We start from the raw sequence: 18,321 nt of genomic DNA, 5'->3' as shown, positions 1-18,321 counted from the left end.
TCCCCGGCCCCACCCCAGGGCCCGTCCCCTCCCTACCTGCCGGCCGCCGAGCCACAGCCTCTGTTCCGACGCGGGGAAGCCGGTCTCGGCCGCGAGGCGCCGCTTCACGTCGCGCACCGTCCAGGACGCGGGCACCGCTACTGTCCTGCAGCCCGCGCAGCCGGGCAGCACGGTCACCCGGAGCCACCTGCGTGAAGGAAAGGTCTCAGCGGGAGCCACGAGGGGCCTCGGCCCCCGCCGACGCGCGCTCACCTGTCGCCCATGGCGGGTCCTCACGGCCGTGACCACCGAACCCTAGCCATGCTCCCCGCCGCCCGCGCCGCCGGGCCCGGCCCCGCCCGCCGACGGGAGCCGCGGGAGGAAACCGCGGCCGGGGAGGGGCCCCGGAGACGCCGCCCGCGGGTAGGCGCCCGCCAGGACCGTTAGCTGAGGAGACGCCCGGCCTGCGCGTCAGGACTTGGAGGGCTGGCCCCGCCCCGCCCCAAGCTCCGCCCCGCTCTCCAGGTCCCGCCCCTTCCTCACCTTTTCTTGAGAAACCCCTGGGCCCACCAGGCCTCACCCGCCCGTTAGGACTCGCCCCGCCCATCCGGCCTGTCCCGTTACTTCAGACGCCGCTGGCCCTGCCCCTCTCTCAGGCCCCGCGCGGCCCCGCCCCTCCCGGATTCGTAGGTGAGTTGCTGCTGGCCCCGCCCTCCCCCAAGCCCCGCCCCGAGGCCCCGCCCCCGCCCCGCCCTCCCCACGTCTCTCGCGCCGACAGCCTCCACACGAATTAGAGAAGACGTGTGTTTTCCGTGACCGAGTTCCAAAGAGCCGGTTCGTGCAGAACTAGCCCTTTCCAGGGCCTCCGTCTCCTTCAACCCCAGGAACTTGTGTCTGGAGGCATCTCCGGATGAGATCGGCGGGGCCTCTCGGGCACCAGCGGGGAAAGAGGCGGCCGCAGAACCGTGCCTCCGCGCTTTCGTTTCCTGTTTGCTTTTAAGGCACAAAAGGACGATCTATCGATTCAGTTTCCTGCTGGACTGCCAGCCAGAAAGCCATAGATGAGAAGGCACGCGGACTTAACTCGGCAGTATTGTCTTCTGTTGTGGCCTGTTACCCATCGCACCTGCAAGCTCCTTGAAATCAGAAGCACGCTCTCAGAGTCGATGGACTTGCCCCCGAGTGACCAACGTGGCCTTGCCATTTGAAAGTGTATGTGGCTTGATGACCCTTCAGAACATGTCCTTTCTTCGGGCTAACTTCTCCTAGGTGTGGATGAGACACGTTGCAAAAAAAAAAAGGCAACATCTACTAAGGCAGCTCAGACTCTGTCGTGAACAGGTAAACTTGTGTGCTTCTTGTTTAAATACCCTTGGTAGAATTAAATTTTCGTGTTGACCCCAATGATGGCATTAATTACTGGTTTTCAATTATACTTCTCACACACACACGCACACACAAGAAATATTACTCAGAACTCATTATCAGTAATAAAGATACAAAACATCCCTACAGCTGTTCCATCCCTTCCTTCCAACCATATTTAAAAGTGAAGTTCCTGTAAATCATTCAGTTCTTTCTCTGCTTGGAAAGTAAGTTTGTTCAATCAATCAGAGGGAGACAGGCTAATGCAATATAAAGATCAGGTCAGAAAACTCTAACAAATATTCACTTCTTCAATCAGACAAGATGATACAAGCAAGTGTATCAGACAGAGTGAGACTAGTATGATATGCTATAGCTTATATGCAAAATCCTGATACAAATGAACTTATTTACAAAACAGAAATAGGTCTCAGAGAAGTAACTTATGATTACCAGAGGAGAATGGTAAAGGGGAAGGATAGATTGGAGTTTGGGATGGATATGTACCCACTGCTATATTTAAAATAGATAACCAAAAAGGACTTACTGTATAGCATGGGGAACTCTGCACAATACTCTGCAATAACCTAAATGAGAATTTTTAAAAGAATAGATACATATATATATATATAACTGATTCACTTTTCTGTACACATGAACCTAACCCAACATTGTTAATAGACTATTTGTGCTTAGTTGCTCAGCCGTGTCCAACTCTTTGCGACCTCATGGACTGTACCCCGCCAGGCTCCTCTGTCCATGGGATTTTCCAGGCAAGAATTACTGGAGTGGGTTGCCATTTCCTTCTCCAGGGGATCTTCCCAACCCAGAAATCAAACTGGGGTCTTCTGCATTGCAGGCAGATTCTTTACCAGCTGAGCTACCAGGGAATACTGCGATATAAAATAAAATAAATTTCTTTAAAAGACTGTCAACAAGTAGAATGTAAGCTCTCACTCCTCTGCTGAAGTGTCACAGTATGCACGACCCCAGGACAAATCCTTCACACCTCAATCCTTTGATAACCCCCTGGTCCCTGATTTTCTTAAGCATCTCCTAGGGAGCCAGGCAAACAGGATGTGGTGACAGAAGAATATAGATGCACAGTGAAGACTTGAGAGACAGAGAAATGACCTGAAAGGACAGGATTTCATAAGAATCAAAGCAGATTTGGCTGGGGAAGGACACAGATCACAAAAAGCTCTGAATATCTGGGGTTCATAGTATGCTTGAAATACACGTTAAAGGATTAGTCAGCATGGGGAATGCACATCTGGAACTCAGCAAGGTGTCAAAGCTAAGGATATAGAGTAGGGAATCATTCATTGAATCAGTGAGTATTTATTCAACCTCTCCTATGTACTAGATCAAGTCACTCAGTCATGTCCGACTCTTTGCGACCCCCTGGACTGTAGCCCTCCAGGCTCCTCTGTCCATGGAATTCTCCAGGCAAGAATACTGGGATGGGTTGCCATTTCCTATGCCAGGCCATTCTCCTCACCCAGGGATCAAACCCATATCTCTTGCATCTCCTGCATTGGCAGGAGGGTTCTTTACCACTAGGGCCACCTGGGAAGCCCAGGTGTCTGTTTAGAAACAGACATTTCTAAATGGCAGGAATACAGCAATGAACGAAACAGAGTCCCTATCTCATGCTGATGTTTTGAGGAAGGAAAACAATAATAAACAAGTGGACAAATTATATAAATTCACATCACGAGGTCAGCCTGTTCTTTTTTAAGTGAGGGGAGGGCATCGGGGCAGTACAGGACAGGACAGGAGAGGTACTAGGGTGGTTGGAGAACTCCTACCTAAGAAGGCCCAGTGAGCAGATGCCGGGGTAAAGCACAGGGAGATGACCTTATGCAGAAAGAACCTACAAAGGGGGACAGAGAACTGGGGCAGCTAGCACTCCCTCCCCTTTCACCTGCATTCAGTGTGATCTAATTCTTTTCCCTCTGCCAGTTCTCTCTCTGATCCATGTCTCACCCAACACAAACCCAGGTTTGGAATTACTGTGTCCTTTTACTGATGGTTTCATGGGGCCTGGAAGAGGTCGTCACACACAATAGGTGCTCAGTAAATACAGAGAAAGGAAGGAAGGACCGAGAGAGGGAGGGAGAAGAGAAGGAATGAGTTAATATCTGGAACATACAAAGAAGTGGAAACTCAAACATTATTCATGATTCGAATGCCCACCCAAATGCTAATGATTTTATACACTGCCATAAATGTAAGGGTTTTTAATATGATGGTAATTACACCATGGACAAATAGTATTATTCAGTATTCTTGTCACGGTGTAAACCTCATTTCTAATAATTTCCTGACTTTCCACTGCAAAGAACTATCTTAGGCCACTTAACCCAATGAATGCTTACATGGGTATTTTAATTTTTCAAAAGTGTACAAACTTCAATGAATATCTGTTCATGAAACATCACCATTATGTATGACAAGAAGGAAATTTGAAAAATATATTCTAGGAAATGTTAGAGAAGTGTGAAGTTCGCTCAGTCATGTCCGACTCTTTGTGACTCCATGGACTGTACAGTCTATGGAACTCTCCAGGCCAGAATACTGGAGTGGGTAGCCTTTCCCTTCTCCAGGGCATCTTCTGGACCCAGGAATCGTACTGGGGTCTCCCACATTATGGGGTGGATTCTTTACAAGCTGAGTCACCAGGGAAGACTTAGGAAATGTTAAGCTGAGCCTTAATGCTTTTATCAAATGCAGAACAACAAGAAACCAGAGCTTTCAGTCCCTCCTTTCAGGCTAAGTCCAAGTCAGTAAGCAAGGGGGATCATGGGACCACCCTCTGAGCCTGTTTCAGTTGTGGAGACGGGCAGATAAAGCTGTTTGATCGCACATGTTGAACTCTGCAGGACACATTGAACAATATTCCTTCTCATGACACCTGTTTTAACTTGCCCTGGTGTTTCCTTTCTCTTTCCCTGGATGTCACACCTGGCACAACACGGGCCCCAGCTTCCCCATCACTCTTAGGTGATGAAAATCTCCCAGTCCCTGCCAAACGATTCATTTTAGTAACTGAAAATCCTACCCAGGGTCATCATCAAAAAACACCAGTCCAGGGCTTCCCTGGTGGCTCAGTGATAAAAAATCCACCTGCCAATGCAGGGGATCTGGGTTTGATCCCTGGTCCAAGAAGATCCCACATGCTGCGGAGCAACTAAGCCACACACCACAACCACTGAGCGTGTGCTCTAGAGTCTGTGAGCCACAACTATTGAGCCCAAGTGCCACAAATACTGAAGCCTGCATGCCAAGAGCCTGTGTTCTGCAACAACAGAAGCTACTGCGATGAGAAGCCCTTACACAGCAACGAAGACTAGCTCCCTGCTCACTGCAAGCAAGGAAGAGTGTGGCCATTTTTGTTGTCGTTTAGTCGCTGAGTCGTGTCCTACTCTTTACAATCCCATAGACTGTAGCCCGCCAGGCTCCTCTGTCTTTGGGGTTCTCCTGGCAAAAATACTGGAGTGGGTTGCCATTTCCTTCTCCAGGGGATCCTCCTGACCCAGTGATCAAATCTGCATCTCCTGCATTGGCAGATTCTTTACCAATGAGCTACTAGGAAAGCCCATAAATAAATGAATCTTAAACACAGACACACACACACACAAAACACGAGTCCAATCCAGTGTAAAAATTCCTAAATTTTTATTGTGGTCCATTCTCAGCCTCACACTGCAGTTTGGAAGCATAGCTCCAGGCTGAGGTTAACTTCCCCTGAAACAATTGCTTCATGACTTTATGAAGTGGAATGTTCCCGACTGTGTGTCTTTGATTCAAGGGAAACAATTAATTGGTTCCTTCTGCAGAATGTTGGCCAGTTATAAAAAGACAAAAGTGTAACAAATCATTATTCCCTTGTTTCATGAGTCAGCACAAGACTATTTAACTTGGAAACAGAAAGATGACGATATTGTGGGCACACAGTTCAGTGAAGTCCTAAAGGATGAGTAAAACCATAAGCCAAGCAGAGAAAGGAAGACGGTGTCTAAGGGGGAGGAAACTGGACCACAAATCATGGAATAAAAATAGCAATAAAGCTGAGGAGCTTCTACAGTTGCCTTTGAAAGGGTCAGAGGGTAAAAGTCATGCACAGCATGAAAAAAATAGAACCATGTGGTCATGAAGCCTCTACACCACGAACATGTGGAGTGACCGGAAGGACATAGGGAGCACCCTTTAGACTTTAATCAGGTTAGGTGATCATAGCTACATTCTACAAAGACCCCTCAGGCACCAGAGCTTAGGATGACTGAAGAAGATAAGACTTAAGAACAAAACCAAGAAAAACTGGTCTCTGTGAGATTAAGTAAAATGCTTCAAGAAGGGAATCAAGAGTGCCAAGTTGCTGAAGTGCCCCCACTTGACAACAAGCAGGCCACTCTTGACTTAGTTCTTTGCTCCAAAACCTACAGTGATCTGTAGGATCAATGGTCAAACTACCCAGCGTGGCACATAAGGCTCATCACAGTTTAGCCCCCATCAATCTTCTCAAATTCTTCTGTGGCCACCCTGCCAACCCTGATACAGTCTGTGTCCAAGATCAGCTGACACTTAATATCAGCATTCATGGAATACTCACTACATGCCAGGCACCTACTAAAAACCTTCTGTGATTCAGCTCATTCAGTCTTCCCAGCCACCCAGAGAAGCACATGAAGACCTCAATTTCAGGTAAGGAAAATGAAAGTAAACATCTTACTTATAGTTCTACAGCTATGAACCAAAGAGTCTGATTTTGAACACAGGAAATGCAGCTGCAAAGCTCCGGCACTGTTCAGTGTTAACCTAGTCAGTCAGTTCAGTCGCTCAGTCATGTCCGACTCTTTGTGACCCCATGGACTGCAGCACGCCAGGCCTCCCTGTCCATCACCAACTCCCAGAGCTTGCTCAAACTCATGTCCATTGAATCAGTGATGCCATCCAACCATCTCATCCTCTGTCATCCCCATTTCCTCCCGCCTTCAATCTTTCCCAACATCAGAGTTTTTTTCCAACAAGTCATCTCTTCACATCATGTGGCCAAAGTATTGGAGCTTCAGCTTCAGCATCAGTCCTTCCAATGAACATTCAGGACTGATTTCCTTTAGGACTGACTGGTTGTATTTCTTTGCAGTTCAAGGGACTCTCAAGAGTCTTCTCCAACACCACAGTTCAAAAGCATCAATTCTTTGGTGCTCAGCTTTCTATATAGTCCAAGTCTCTCTGTTAACCTAGTGTTTACAAAATGTGGTCACTTCACACTGCCTGACCTTTCCCATGGGCTCACCTGCATTGTCCCATCTGCCTACATCCTCCAGTCAACCCTCTCTTTCTGAAAATCCCTAAGTTGTAGTCCTAGATCACTACTTCCTTAACTTTTCCTGCACTCTTCAGTCTGATTCATCCTGTATAACCTGTATGTTGTGCATTCACATTGGTACTATAGTGCCAATCACATTTCTGTTAATCATATTTCATTTCTATTCATTGCAGTGCGTGTCTCTTTGTACCTTAAGGGCCTAAAACTAATAAATGTTACTCAGATAGTTAGAGTTAAATGAATGGCTGCATATAAATGGATATTCATTCTACCCCTAACATCAGTCAGCAAGGTTTTATTTTGTTTTTTTGTTCTGTCCAAGATGCTTTTGGTTGCAAATAACTGATTACCTGACTAGCAGTAGCTAAACTGGTAAGGGTTTGTTTTTCTCACAGCTCAGAGGAAGGGTGCTCTTCTTCAAGATCAGCACCCCAGTGACGTGGGGACCTCTCCTCCTTCCCATAAAATGGCTAATACAGCTCAACATTTCCACATTCAATGAAGGAAGAAGGGAAAAGGGAAGACTCCCACCCTGTCTGTTTTATGGGAAAAGTAGAATTTCCCAAGCACACTTCTGTTTCTCTCTCATTGGCCAAAATTCTTATCACATGGACACCCTGTAGCTGTGAGGAAGCCGCAAGAAAAGTGAACACAGTTGTCCCTGGGTATGGCGGGCAGGATGGAGGTGGATTGGTTCCAGGACCTCCATGGTTTCCAAAATCCTTGGATGCTCAAGTTCCTTGTATAAAAGGACATAATATCTACACATAACCTACACACATCTTCTACGTACTTTAAATCATCTATAGGTTTACCATCTGAGCCACGAGGGAAGTCCCTAATACTTTAGGCTGAACCAACAATTACTCATAAATTCTATATAGGTTATATATAATACCTACTACATACAATGTAAACACTCTGTAAATAGTTGCCAGCCTGTAGAAAATTTAAATTTTGCTATTTGGAACTTTCTGAAATTTTTTTCTAGTATTTTCGACCTATGGTTGGCTGAACCCTCAGATGCAGAACCTGTGAATACAGAGGGTCCATGGGTTTATCTAGCCTTCCAAACATCTGTGGTAGGTTCTAGCAAGAGAGATGGAATTTATGAGTGATTGTTGGCTCAGCCTACAGCTTTGTTCTAATCTACACAGCAAAGTTATGTTTGAGTTATCTGTAGAAGTATTAGGGACTTCCCTCATGGATCAGATGGTAAAGAATCAGCCCGCAGTGTGGGAGACCCAGGTCCTATCCCTCGGTTGGGAATATCCCCTGGAGAAGGGCATGCAACCCACTCCAGTATTCTTGCCTGGAGAATTCCATGAACAGAGGAGCCTGGTGGGCCAGGGTATGGGATCGCAAATAGTTGGACACAACTAAGTGACTAACACATACTTTAGAAGTGTTAGAAAACAGTGTAACTGGTAAGATTGTAAAACCCTGAGTACTAACACGTCAAGGCACATTTTCTGAAGGATTAGGGGTAATGTTTTGTGCTCGTCACCTTTCTCTGCCTTGGGATGGTAATCAGGGCAGATTCTATGGTTTTTCTGCTCACTCTAACATAACCACAGTTCTGAGGTCTCTTTAAGTTATACAACATGATTTCACTTCTATAATTGGAACAAATCCAGCCAAAATCATTATATAAAATTTAAACCTTCAATCCTCATGCAAAGGTCAGCTTTCTCCTCACTGAAGCCATCAGCATCCCACACTAGGGTAGGTAGTCAAAGGCTGCTGGCCTTTGAGGGGAGCACATGGGGGTCTGCTCTCTCCCGACCCCACATAGTCAGCTGCAGTTGACCCCACATAGGCCAAAGCCCTGAGACAAGAGAGGAAGGGGGTGGGCTGTTCCTCCTTGGCTGGGTGGTCCTGAGCCCCATGGCTCTGGCAGGGGAGTGAGTTCACCCTCTCTCTTCTTACCCCCTGTTCCTGAGCATCTCTGTTTGATAAAGCTCTCCCATTTCTGCTTTCCATCAGATCGCCTGACCTTGAAGGAGCACAGAGAGTCCACTGTCTTGGGTGAGGTTGGGTGGTCGCACAGGCTTTCTCTCCCGGCTTTCCCAGGGTGCCCAGCACCTGTCCTCTGCCCTGTGCAGCCTCCACTGCTGGTGAACATCCTAAAAACCCTTTAAAATGGTGAGTCTCATGATATGTGAATTATATCTACCATAACAACAACATTGTAGTTGATGTGAAGCAAGGCGTTCCCTGCACACTGTGTGTAGAACCCCTCTGGGCTCAAACACCTGTGAACGTGGCTCCCGTGATCTTTCTGGTGGGTCCAGTGGTTTATCTATTTAACTGTCTTCTTAAGATGTTCTGGGCCTTTTCCAGAGTGGTCGGAACAGACATCTTTGCCCTCAAACACATACGTGAACAAGATGAACTACAGACTCCTTAGGAGAACATGCGAGTTCTACTTTGCACACTCATCCACGCCCCCCCACCTCACCACTGTGCTCTCCCCGCCTTTCACCTCCCCTTCCTGTCTCTGCTCCAGCCCCATCAGATCAGCTCCCCTGCTCTCTCACGTGGCCTTTGCCTGTGTCCTTCTTCCTCCTCCAGCACCTACTCCTCCTTCAGATTCGGGAAGCCTATTTGACTTACCCCGTGTGTGTCTGCTCCCTAAGCTCACAGACCCCACGCTCCACCATCAAGGCCTCACACAGAGTGATCCTTACACAGAGGACCTGGTCTTCAACAAGAGAGGCCGGTGGCCCAGGAATAGCTTTTCCAGAAACCACGTTCAATAACCAATCAACCAAACAAGTGAAAAAACTTCCTTCTCTTCGTGCCGGTGTAGACACAGTAGTTTGACTTCTATTTTTAGTTCCATTCAACATGCTTTGGGAAATGATGTCATGTTTCTGAATTAACGTTCCTGCCTTTGCTTCTTCCAAAGAAGGCATTATGCACCCCCTAGAGTAAAAGCATCAGGTAAAGCATGAGACTGTACACGCTTTACCTGATGCTTTTGAATCTGTTGTTAATGTGAGAGGTAGTTGTTGAGTTGCCAGAAATCCAGATTGTTCATATATAACTGGGCCAAAGCCCCATTACCCAGGAAGAGCCTTAAGTGTAGTCGTGCTTCTGAATGGCAACGGGGTAATCAGAAAGAACTTGGCATTAGAAAGGGAAAAAGTGACTCAGACCCTCAGATTTTGTCAAGGTGACACATCTTGAGCTGTCTTAACCATTTCAGGAATAATAAAACCACGCATGGCTTCTGAATTCCTCTTCTATTATGATAATCTTTGATGCAACATCCTCTTTTGGAACATTTTATAGAAAATACAGGGACACAGCGAGCTAACTATGGCAGTAGGTACATTAAAATGAATGTACCCCATGCTAATAATTAGAGTGAACTGAACTGAATGGAGTCTCGCCCTAGACACAACAGTAAGGAAACTTTTGACATAAACCTATAAAACGCTCCATCATAAAAATTGATTACACTGGATATAAAAAAGGAAATGGTATGAGCAACGATACCATAATGCACTCTAATACACTTCTTTTTTCTGTTTCTTCTGGCTATTTACATTTTTCTTTTCTTTTAGGAAATTAACAATTTCCCTTCTGTTTTGCCCTTTATTTTACATGTTGCTTTTCTTCACTCTCCACCTGTCTCCACCCCTACCCCCTTGAAAGTGAAAGTGAAAGTCATTCAGTCATGTCAGACTCTTTGCAACCCCATGGACTATACAGTCCATGGAATTCTCCAGGCAAGAATACTAGAGTGGGTTGCCATTCCCTTCTCCAGGGGATCTTCCCAACCCAGGGATCAAACCCAGGTCTCCCACATTGCAGGTGGATTCTTTACCAACTGAGCTATCAGGGAAGCCCTCTGCCCCCTCGTGTGCAAATGAACTGATGGTCAGATTCTCGGCTCTCACACCTTTCCATGGGAGGGATGTCACCACTCCGAGCTCACCGCCTCACCTGTAGGACCCTTCCTTGGGGTTATGAAGAGGTGAAACAGGCTATCGCTGACCTGGGAGGGTCACTTGTATTCATACAATAAAAATGCACGACAACCAGGATGTCCTAGGCACTGGCACTCTGATTAAGGGGCACAGTCCCTAGAGGGGTATGTCCCCATTTATCTGGGGGGTGAGTCAGCTCACAGAAACAGCAATCAGGCAGGTACCATGAGAAGGAGGCCTCACACCCTTGTCACCTTCATCTTCCCCCGTGCTCTCCTCTCTGGCTCTGGAGGTCAGTGCCGGAAAAACCATGAAGCAGGCCAATGTGTCTCAGGTCCCCTTCAACCTTTGATCTGAACTTCACCTCCTCTCCTGACACGCTCTGTGCTTGTATGCACTGCATCCCCAGCTCTGCTGAGCTCAGTAAACATTACCCCTCCTAGGTGCAGGCTCTCTGCCAGGGGCTCAGAAATCAGACAGATAATGATCTTAATAACAGCTCCACTGCCCATTAGGAACTCAACAGCCTGTGTGCTCAGTCATTCAGTCTTGTCCGACTCTTTTGCAACCCCATGGACTGTAGCCCACCAGGATCCTCTGTCCATGGAATTTTCCCAGCGAGAATACTGAAGTAGGTTGCCATTTCCTCCTCCAGGGAGTTTTCCTGACCTAGAGATCAAACCTGCATCTACTACATTGGCACTCAGACTCTTTACCACTGAACCTCGAGGGCAGCCAAGACTAAAATTATGCAGAAACATCATTTCAACATAAAAGGGACATGCTGAAATAAAGGCAAGCTGCTGAGTGCCACAGCATGGCTTTCCATTAAAGGCTTTCCTGGACGAGCATCGCAGTCAAGAAAGAGACTGCTTTCCTGGGTGACCCTCTGTCTGTACAGAGGTCTGGTCTTCTCTTCGCTTGTTGTCTCTCCTCCTGAGCATACCCAGGCTCAGCTCCCATCAGCTGCATCCTTCACACCCCCACCAGGCACACCCCTTCTGCGCACCAGGACCCCCTCCAAAGTGGCCCTGGGACTCCATTCTGGTGCATTCCCCTGTGTTCTGTGTGTTTGGAGATATCATTTATTTTTCCTTCCATCTCTTTAACCTTCTTTGGAGAAGACCACACACACAGGGAGCTCCCAGCCAGCCCTCCCTCTCCAGCCCGAAGCACTGCACTCTGACCCCCGCTGCTTCTTCCCCCAGTGGCTCAGCAGACACTTCCTGGCTCTCAAGGGGCTGTTTTAATTTCTACCACAGTGTGGGCCCTGGGATCAGAGGGCAGGGGGAGGTGCATCACTTACTGCCTCTGAAATCCTATCCCCAAGACCGTTGTTCACTTAAAGCAGTCATTGGGATGTGAGAAATGGAAAATCATGCACAATAATAATAATCCATGTGGCTAATGAAACACTTCCTAGGCACCAAACACTTGTCATTTAATCTTCACTAAAATCCTATGAGGCATGTTTATTCCTATTTTACAGATGAAAAGGAGATTCAGAAAAGTTCTAACTGCCCCAGACCACATGCAGATCCTGCAAATCCATACCCTGTGCATATCCCCATGTGGGGCTGTTTATCCTGGGGAAAACGTGACTCCAGGGTGCATGCTATACTGTTCAAATCGGAGAAAGGTTTTCATGTACAAAAATTTCTGTGACTCCAGAGACAGATGTGGGGTTCACTATAAGGAAAAATATCCCACCAATTAGAACAGCGCTTGTTTGTATTTACTTATCACCAACCACATGCTGACTCTTTCACATCCACTGTCGTATTTAATTCCCAGATGAATCTAACATTATCATCCACAATTACAAATTAGGACTCAGGACCCAGAGAGGGCAAATAATTCGTCTGAGGTTTCCTTGCAAACACCAAGTGTCAAGACCGGAACCCAGATCTCCATTCAATGTTCTCATTCTGTGCTGCACCCCAGAATTGAAGTAAAAGAGAAACATCTGCTTTGAGATTCTAAAAATCTCGCAGAGTCAGCACACCTTAAGGGGTGCATGCATGCTTGACTGCTAAGTCGCTTCAGTCATGTCCGACTCTTCGTGACCCCATGGACTGTAGCCCACCAGGCTCCTCTGTGCACGGGATTCTCCAGCCAAGAATACTGGAGTGGGTTTCCATACCCTCCTCCAGGGGATCTTCCCAACCCGGGGATCGAACCCATGTCTCTTATGTCTCCTGCATTAGGCAGGTGGGCTCTTTACCACTAGCACCACCTGGGAAGCCCATGCCTTAGGGGTAGGTGCCCTAAATTCTCTCCTAAGAGCTAATCACAATCTTGTATTCTCAAGCATGTGGCAGTTTTACAGTCTGGCCAGACCTAGGCAGCACAAGAGCCCTCAGGCACATGCTGGGAAACGCTTTTAAATGAATATGATAAATATGTGAGCATGCACTACAGAATAGAGACACAGACAATGCAGCCAAAAGGGTGTGATTGTACATTTCACTACTTCTGTTTCATTCATGATAGCCAATTGAGTTACTTGTTTAAAACTACACTCCCCTACATATTTGAGCGCCTCTGAGAGTTCTTGAAGGATAGGCCTGCTGCAGTCCATGGAGTCGTAGAGTTGGACATGACTTAGGGACTAAACAACAACATATTTAGCTGTGAAGAAGTGTTTCAAACAGAATCCCTAGACCATAATTTGATTAAACTAACATCCTCTGGTCAGAAGTATTTGAGAAATGAGTTTATTTATGAAAAACAAATGGGGATCTTCTTTATTTTGTCATATTTTATCTTTACCATTTCTTGCTTATGTTCATTAAAATTTTTTTTAAACATTTCTTATTTTATCTCATTTCCAAATGTTTGGACTTGGAGTAATAATGTCAATGAATGATCACTTCAAAAGCATCATGTTTTATGTCTGTGCAGTCAGTGCCACAATAACTTGAAAATATGAATCATAGAAACTGTGCCCACAAAATTATAGATCTGTGAATTTGTGAGAAACAACTTTCTGGTTTTTTCCTTTGCGTTGTATAAAAAGGGATCATGCTACAGCCTTCCTCATATGGAAGGTTTACAAATAGCTTCATGCATTTGCTGTTTGGCGGACAATGATAGTAGTTGGCAGGCAACCACTTGGAGGGGACACAAAGGAAATGCTAGTTAGAAATAGGTCAAGAGAGAGTTTTTTAAGGAAAATTGGGAATGAATCCATAAAAACCAAAAATGACTGAATTTTATATGATTACTATAACTGAATCGACACTTCCACTGTTAAAATCCTACATTTTGCTCATTTTCCAAACCATTTCAAAATTTCTCTTGATAAGGATTTTATTGGATAAATTAGTTATAAAATGGAAAAGATATCTATTTACTAACAGCATCTAAAAAATGAATATTTCTGAAGAACCAAAGACAAAATTTTTAACAGAGAAAGCATAGACTAATAGTCATATGAACGGTTTTTTTTTCAGAATTCATGCAAATCTAAATCTGAAAAAAAAAAAAAACCTATGATTGTTCACTATTTCTATAATCTTTATAAATATAAAAGCTAAGTAATTTTGGCTGATTCATGTTGATGTTTGATAGAAACCAACACAATACTATAAAGCAATTAACCTTCAATTAAGAATAAATACTTTTTTAAAAAAATAAAAAAACTCATCAGTGTAAAAGCTATTAAGGGCAATTGAGTGTACTTCAGAAAACATATGCTTAATGTTATTAGCAATTAAAATTTATATGTGTGTTTGTCTTTTAAGCCTCTGGTCACTTTCTCGTTTTCTAAATATTTTCGCACTGCCCCGAATCCTTTCCCCTCTGACTAATCCTGTTAATCAATTCCTGTTGCCACTGAGTTGACCTGTTATGAAGTATGACTTAGCCTCTCCCCAGCATAACAACACTCAGTCCTTCAAGTCCAAAGGCTTCGTAGACTCACCTTTCCCACCTCGTCCCCACCCCTCCTTCCTGGGCGTCCTCCCAGGGCCCTGCAATCATGCTTACATCCTTATACCTCTTTTGCACATTTCTCTGGACATTCTGTTTTAAAGACATTAAAGAGGAAAAAAAAGCACCAACAACTAGACATGACTTAACCAGTCAACTGAGTGGACTTAATCCATGGATAATCCATGCTATAAATTTCAAGAATGGGCTAAACCTAACTAACCCTTTAACCCTTCACTAAACAGTTGTAAGTAAACTGGGTAACATTCACGGTATTTATGCTAAAAATGCATTAGCACAATTTCCTGGTCCAGAACAGGAAACAAGGATTTCGAATCATCTCTTATTGTAACATGACCTAAGAATGCAAAGAATATGATGACAAGGTACACAACTACTAAAATGCAGACATACAGATGACCCTCCCAGTGTTTGCCTTTTTCAGTGACTGTGGGCAGTGGGCAGAGAAGCCTCCAGTTCTCTGCAAGGCACATGTTCTGCTTGCCAGCCCTCTGTCCTCTTCTTCTAGGGCTCAACTGAAGCTTTAAGTTAAGCCTTCCCTAGTTTAAAAAAAAAAAGGACAATAGAAGTGTATGATGGGTCTCTAGTCATACACAGATCCATCACATTTGCCTCCATCTTCTCCATGCATGAAAGGAACAAATTAAATAGTGTCTGAAATCTCTTCCTTTGGGACTCTGCTTTCAGCCACCACTTTCTTGCAACATGAGAAAGGTTTTCTTTATTTTGTTTTTTATTTTTTTCTCTTTCTGTGGGCAGTAGGGAGCAGGTGGCCATTTAATTTTATGTCAAAATGTCAGATTGTTAGGCTGCGCCTTCCAATGCCAGTTGTCACAATCATAGGCAATCCCTTTTATACATTTTTCTGTTTTTAATATTTTCTATGATTCTTCAAGGGACGTTTTCTCTATTCAGTCTTTGAAGGCTTTTTCTACAGCACCTATTTAACTTGATCTAGGGATGCTGCAGGTCTCAGATTGCATTTGGCATTGGCTCTGGAAAGAATTAGCATTTTGTTTCTATGTTGTTTTTCTGCGGCTATTGCTTTCAATCATAACAAACTAGAAATAAAAACCATTTATATTAAGGTATCATAAACAAATCATTTTGCCTACTGCTTAATTAAAAAAAAATAATAATCTTGAGTCAGTTGGACTAAGTTACCATTTCTATATGAGATTCCCTCTCCCTCCACCCCTCCCCCAGGAGATTCAGTAAATGAGATAATTTAAAACTGCGTTTCTTGCTGGATAATACACTAACATTATCATTATTCTCAAGGAAAAGCTATCAGTTGGTTTTTCAGTGGAGTGGACCTTCCTGAGCAGTATCTAGAGGGCAATGATTCCGACCCCTGTGAATTTTCAATAACACATGTTTTTCTACAGCTGAGATAGTTCCTCGTCTCCCATCAGTGATTCTGTGACTGCACTGAACCTGTCCTGGGTCTGCACACAGGTCCTCCTTCCCCGACAGGAGCCCTCCTAAAGCGGGGCAGCCCTCGGGGTTCCCCAGGGACCGCCCTGCAGTTTACAAAGCTCCCACACACACACATCTGTATCCCCAGGGCTCTGCTGAGAGGACCAGGGAATATAGGACATCTAGGATTTGCTTCAACATGAAAAGGCAAAGAAAAAGAGAGACAGAAATAACTGGCAGAATTATGACAACTGCTGAAATCTCCCCATTGGGTATAGGATGTTCACTGTAATAAACAGTTCCCTCTGCTTCTCTGGACACCTGAAATTCCTCATGATAAAATTTTTTTACCACGAGGCACAGGGGTACCAAGGCCAAGCAGAGGATTTCTGCTAATTCCAGGGGAGGGGGATGACAGCCGGCACCCTCCATATGCACCAGCACCCCGCGGGAGGCCCACTGTCCACCTTCTCTGGGCCCCAGACCAGCCTGGGACCCAGAGTGGACCGTCAGTGGTATCTCCAGGATGCTCCTTGGGCCTTCTCTTTGCCTCTTGCACTTCCTGTCTGATGGCCAGTGACATGCCATAAGCCCCTCCCCAAAGAGATTCCAGAGCAGGTGGAAACAGAGGGGCTGACATTGACGGGAAGTGACACCCCGCCACCAACAAGAGGGATGAGACAGACTGGTCTGCAGCCGCTCTGTAGGCTGGGGCAGCAGTGGTGGTGACTGCGGCACCCCCCAGGGCATCTGCATTGAGGACAGGTGCCCAGGTTGTGGTTGGGGCTTCGTGCAGGCTTCTGGAGAATGGAGGGATGAGAGCAGCATCAGATACAACACAAGTGTCTTACATTCACGGGCTCTCATCTAACATTTTTATGGGCATTGTTTTCCCTAAGGCTGCATGACTAGAAAATGGGATTCAGACCAAGTATGTCTGGCTCCAAAGTCTACACTCTTTCCATTACATGATTTGTTTTCTCTTAAAACAAATGGGTGTCTGTGTTTGTGGAGGGTGTTTGTGAAGTTGGTCCTGTTTTGTTTGGATGTGGAGGTGTGTGTCTAAGGAAGAGAGAAGATGTAGAAGGGACAGGATGGGACCCACCGTCCCCTCTCTGGCCATATGAGAGGGACTGGTTTGGAGCCTGTGAGGACAGAGGGTGAAGGACCAGTGCCATGAAACCCTGGGTGGGAATAAGTCCAGGCAGCACTGCCTCTCTCCCGGGAAACAAAATCAGCTCGGGCTTGGGAAGAAGGCATTCCTCTTCCTGACCTCCAGTCCACAGGTGGCAGTCACTTTGGTCTCACGGGCTCTGCTGGGTTAAAGTCTTACAGAGGCACCACCTACAGAGGTCATGACAAGTGCCCCTGACCCAGAGGCTCAAGTGGAAAGAACATAAGCAAATCCATTCCTGAGACCATAGGAGATGTCACCACCCCAAGGACACCCAGAAATAGCCAGGGAAGAAGTTAAGCCAACAAAAAGAGCATCAGGGTTAAGGTCTTATCAACAGGTGAAGATCTGGAGTCATGGAGACGTGGGTGTAAATATGAATTGACCTTATTTACACTCACGAACTTCTGAAACCTAGGAGGGGCGGCATAATCACTAAAGCACTTGCTCTTTCTCTGGACTCCACCTCCCCAGCTCGAGTCCTGGCTGACTGCACCACGTCCATAGCTCCATCAGAAGTCAGGGCTGGCTGGTTTGCTTGGCCCTCTACAGCCCACTACTGCTCTTCCCCACTAAGCTTAGTCTTCATACACTTGGACTCAGCTAGTCTGCCTCCTCTCCTGCTCTCTGGACCCTACTCTCTTACCTGAATCTTTACTCCTCCTACTATGGCATAATAGGAAATAAATATGTGCTCTTTGCCTCTGAGTCTTGGCACAAAACTCCTAAAACTCTCGGAATTCCCTGAGAAAAGAGTGTCTTTCATATACTGATGAGGTAGCTCAAGGCAGGGCCCGTAGATAGCTTCAGATGGGGAGGGAGGCCTCAACCCTGTGATTAGAGGGTTGGAGTTTTCTGACCCTTCTAATCTCCATGGAGTGGGAAGGACTAGAGTGAGTTCAATCAGTCGATGATGTAATCAGTCACCCCAACATGGACACTTTGCTGGGAACTTGGAAACAACCACTAAGCTACAGGAACTTCCAGGCTGGTGACCACATGGAGGTGCTGGGATGTGGGGGCCCCCGGAGAGGGCCTAGGAGCTCTACACATGCACTGCCCCCAAATCTTGACCCATGATCTTGACAAGAGCTCTTGTCTCTTCCATGAGCTGTTACAATAAACAGTAATTGTAAGTAAAGCACCCTATGGGTTCT

At 45.9% G+C, this 18,321-nt stretch overlaps 1 protein-coding gene across 1 annotated transcript in view; it reads right to left on the bottom strand.

Moving 5' to 3' along the window:
- SACS (sacsin molecular chaperone) overlaps positions 1-18,321 on the bottom strand; it is an 81,377-nt gene that overhangs the window by 41,511 nt on the left and 21,545 nt on the right. The window contains 1 exon segment of the mRNA XM_070380520.1: positions 37-187. Within this exon segment, the coding sequence (XP_070236621.1) occupies positions 37-187 (151 nt within the window).

This window comes from Bos mutus, chromosome 12 (assembly GCF_027580195.1).
Source record: "Bos mutus isolate GX-2022 chromosome 12, NWIPB_WYAK_1.1, whole genome shotgun sequence".
NCBI lineage: Eukaryota > Metazoa > Chordata > Mammalia > Artiodactyla > Bovidae > Bos > Bos mutus.
Note: the sequence above shows the minus strand (reverse complement) of the source record. Positions and strands in the feature narration are given on the sequence as shown.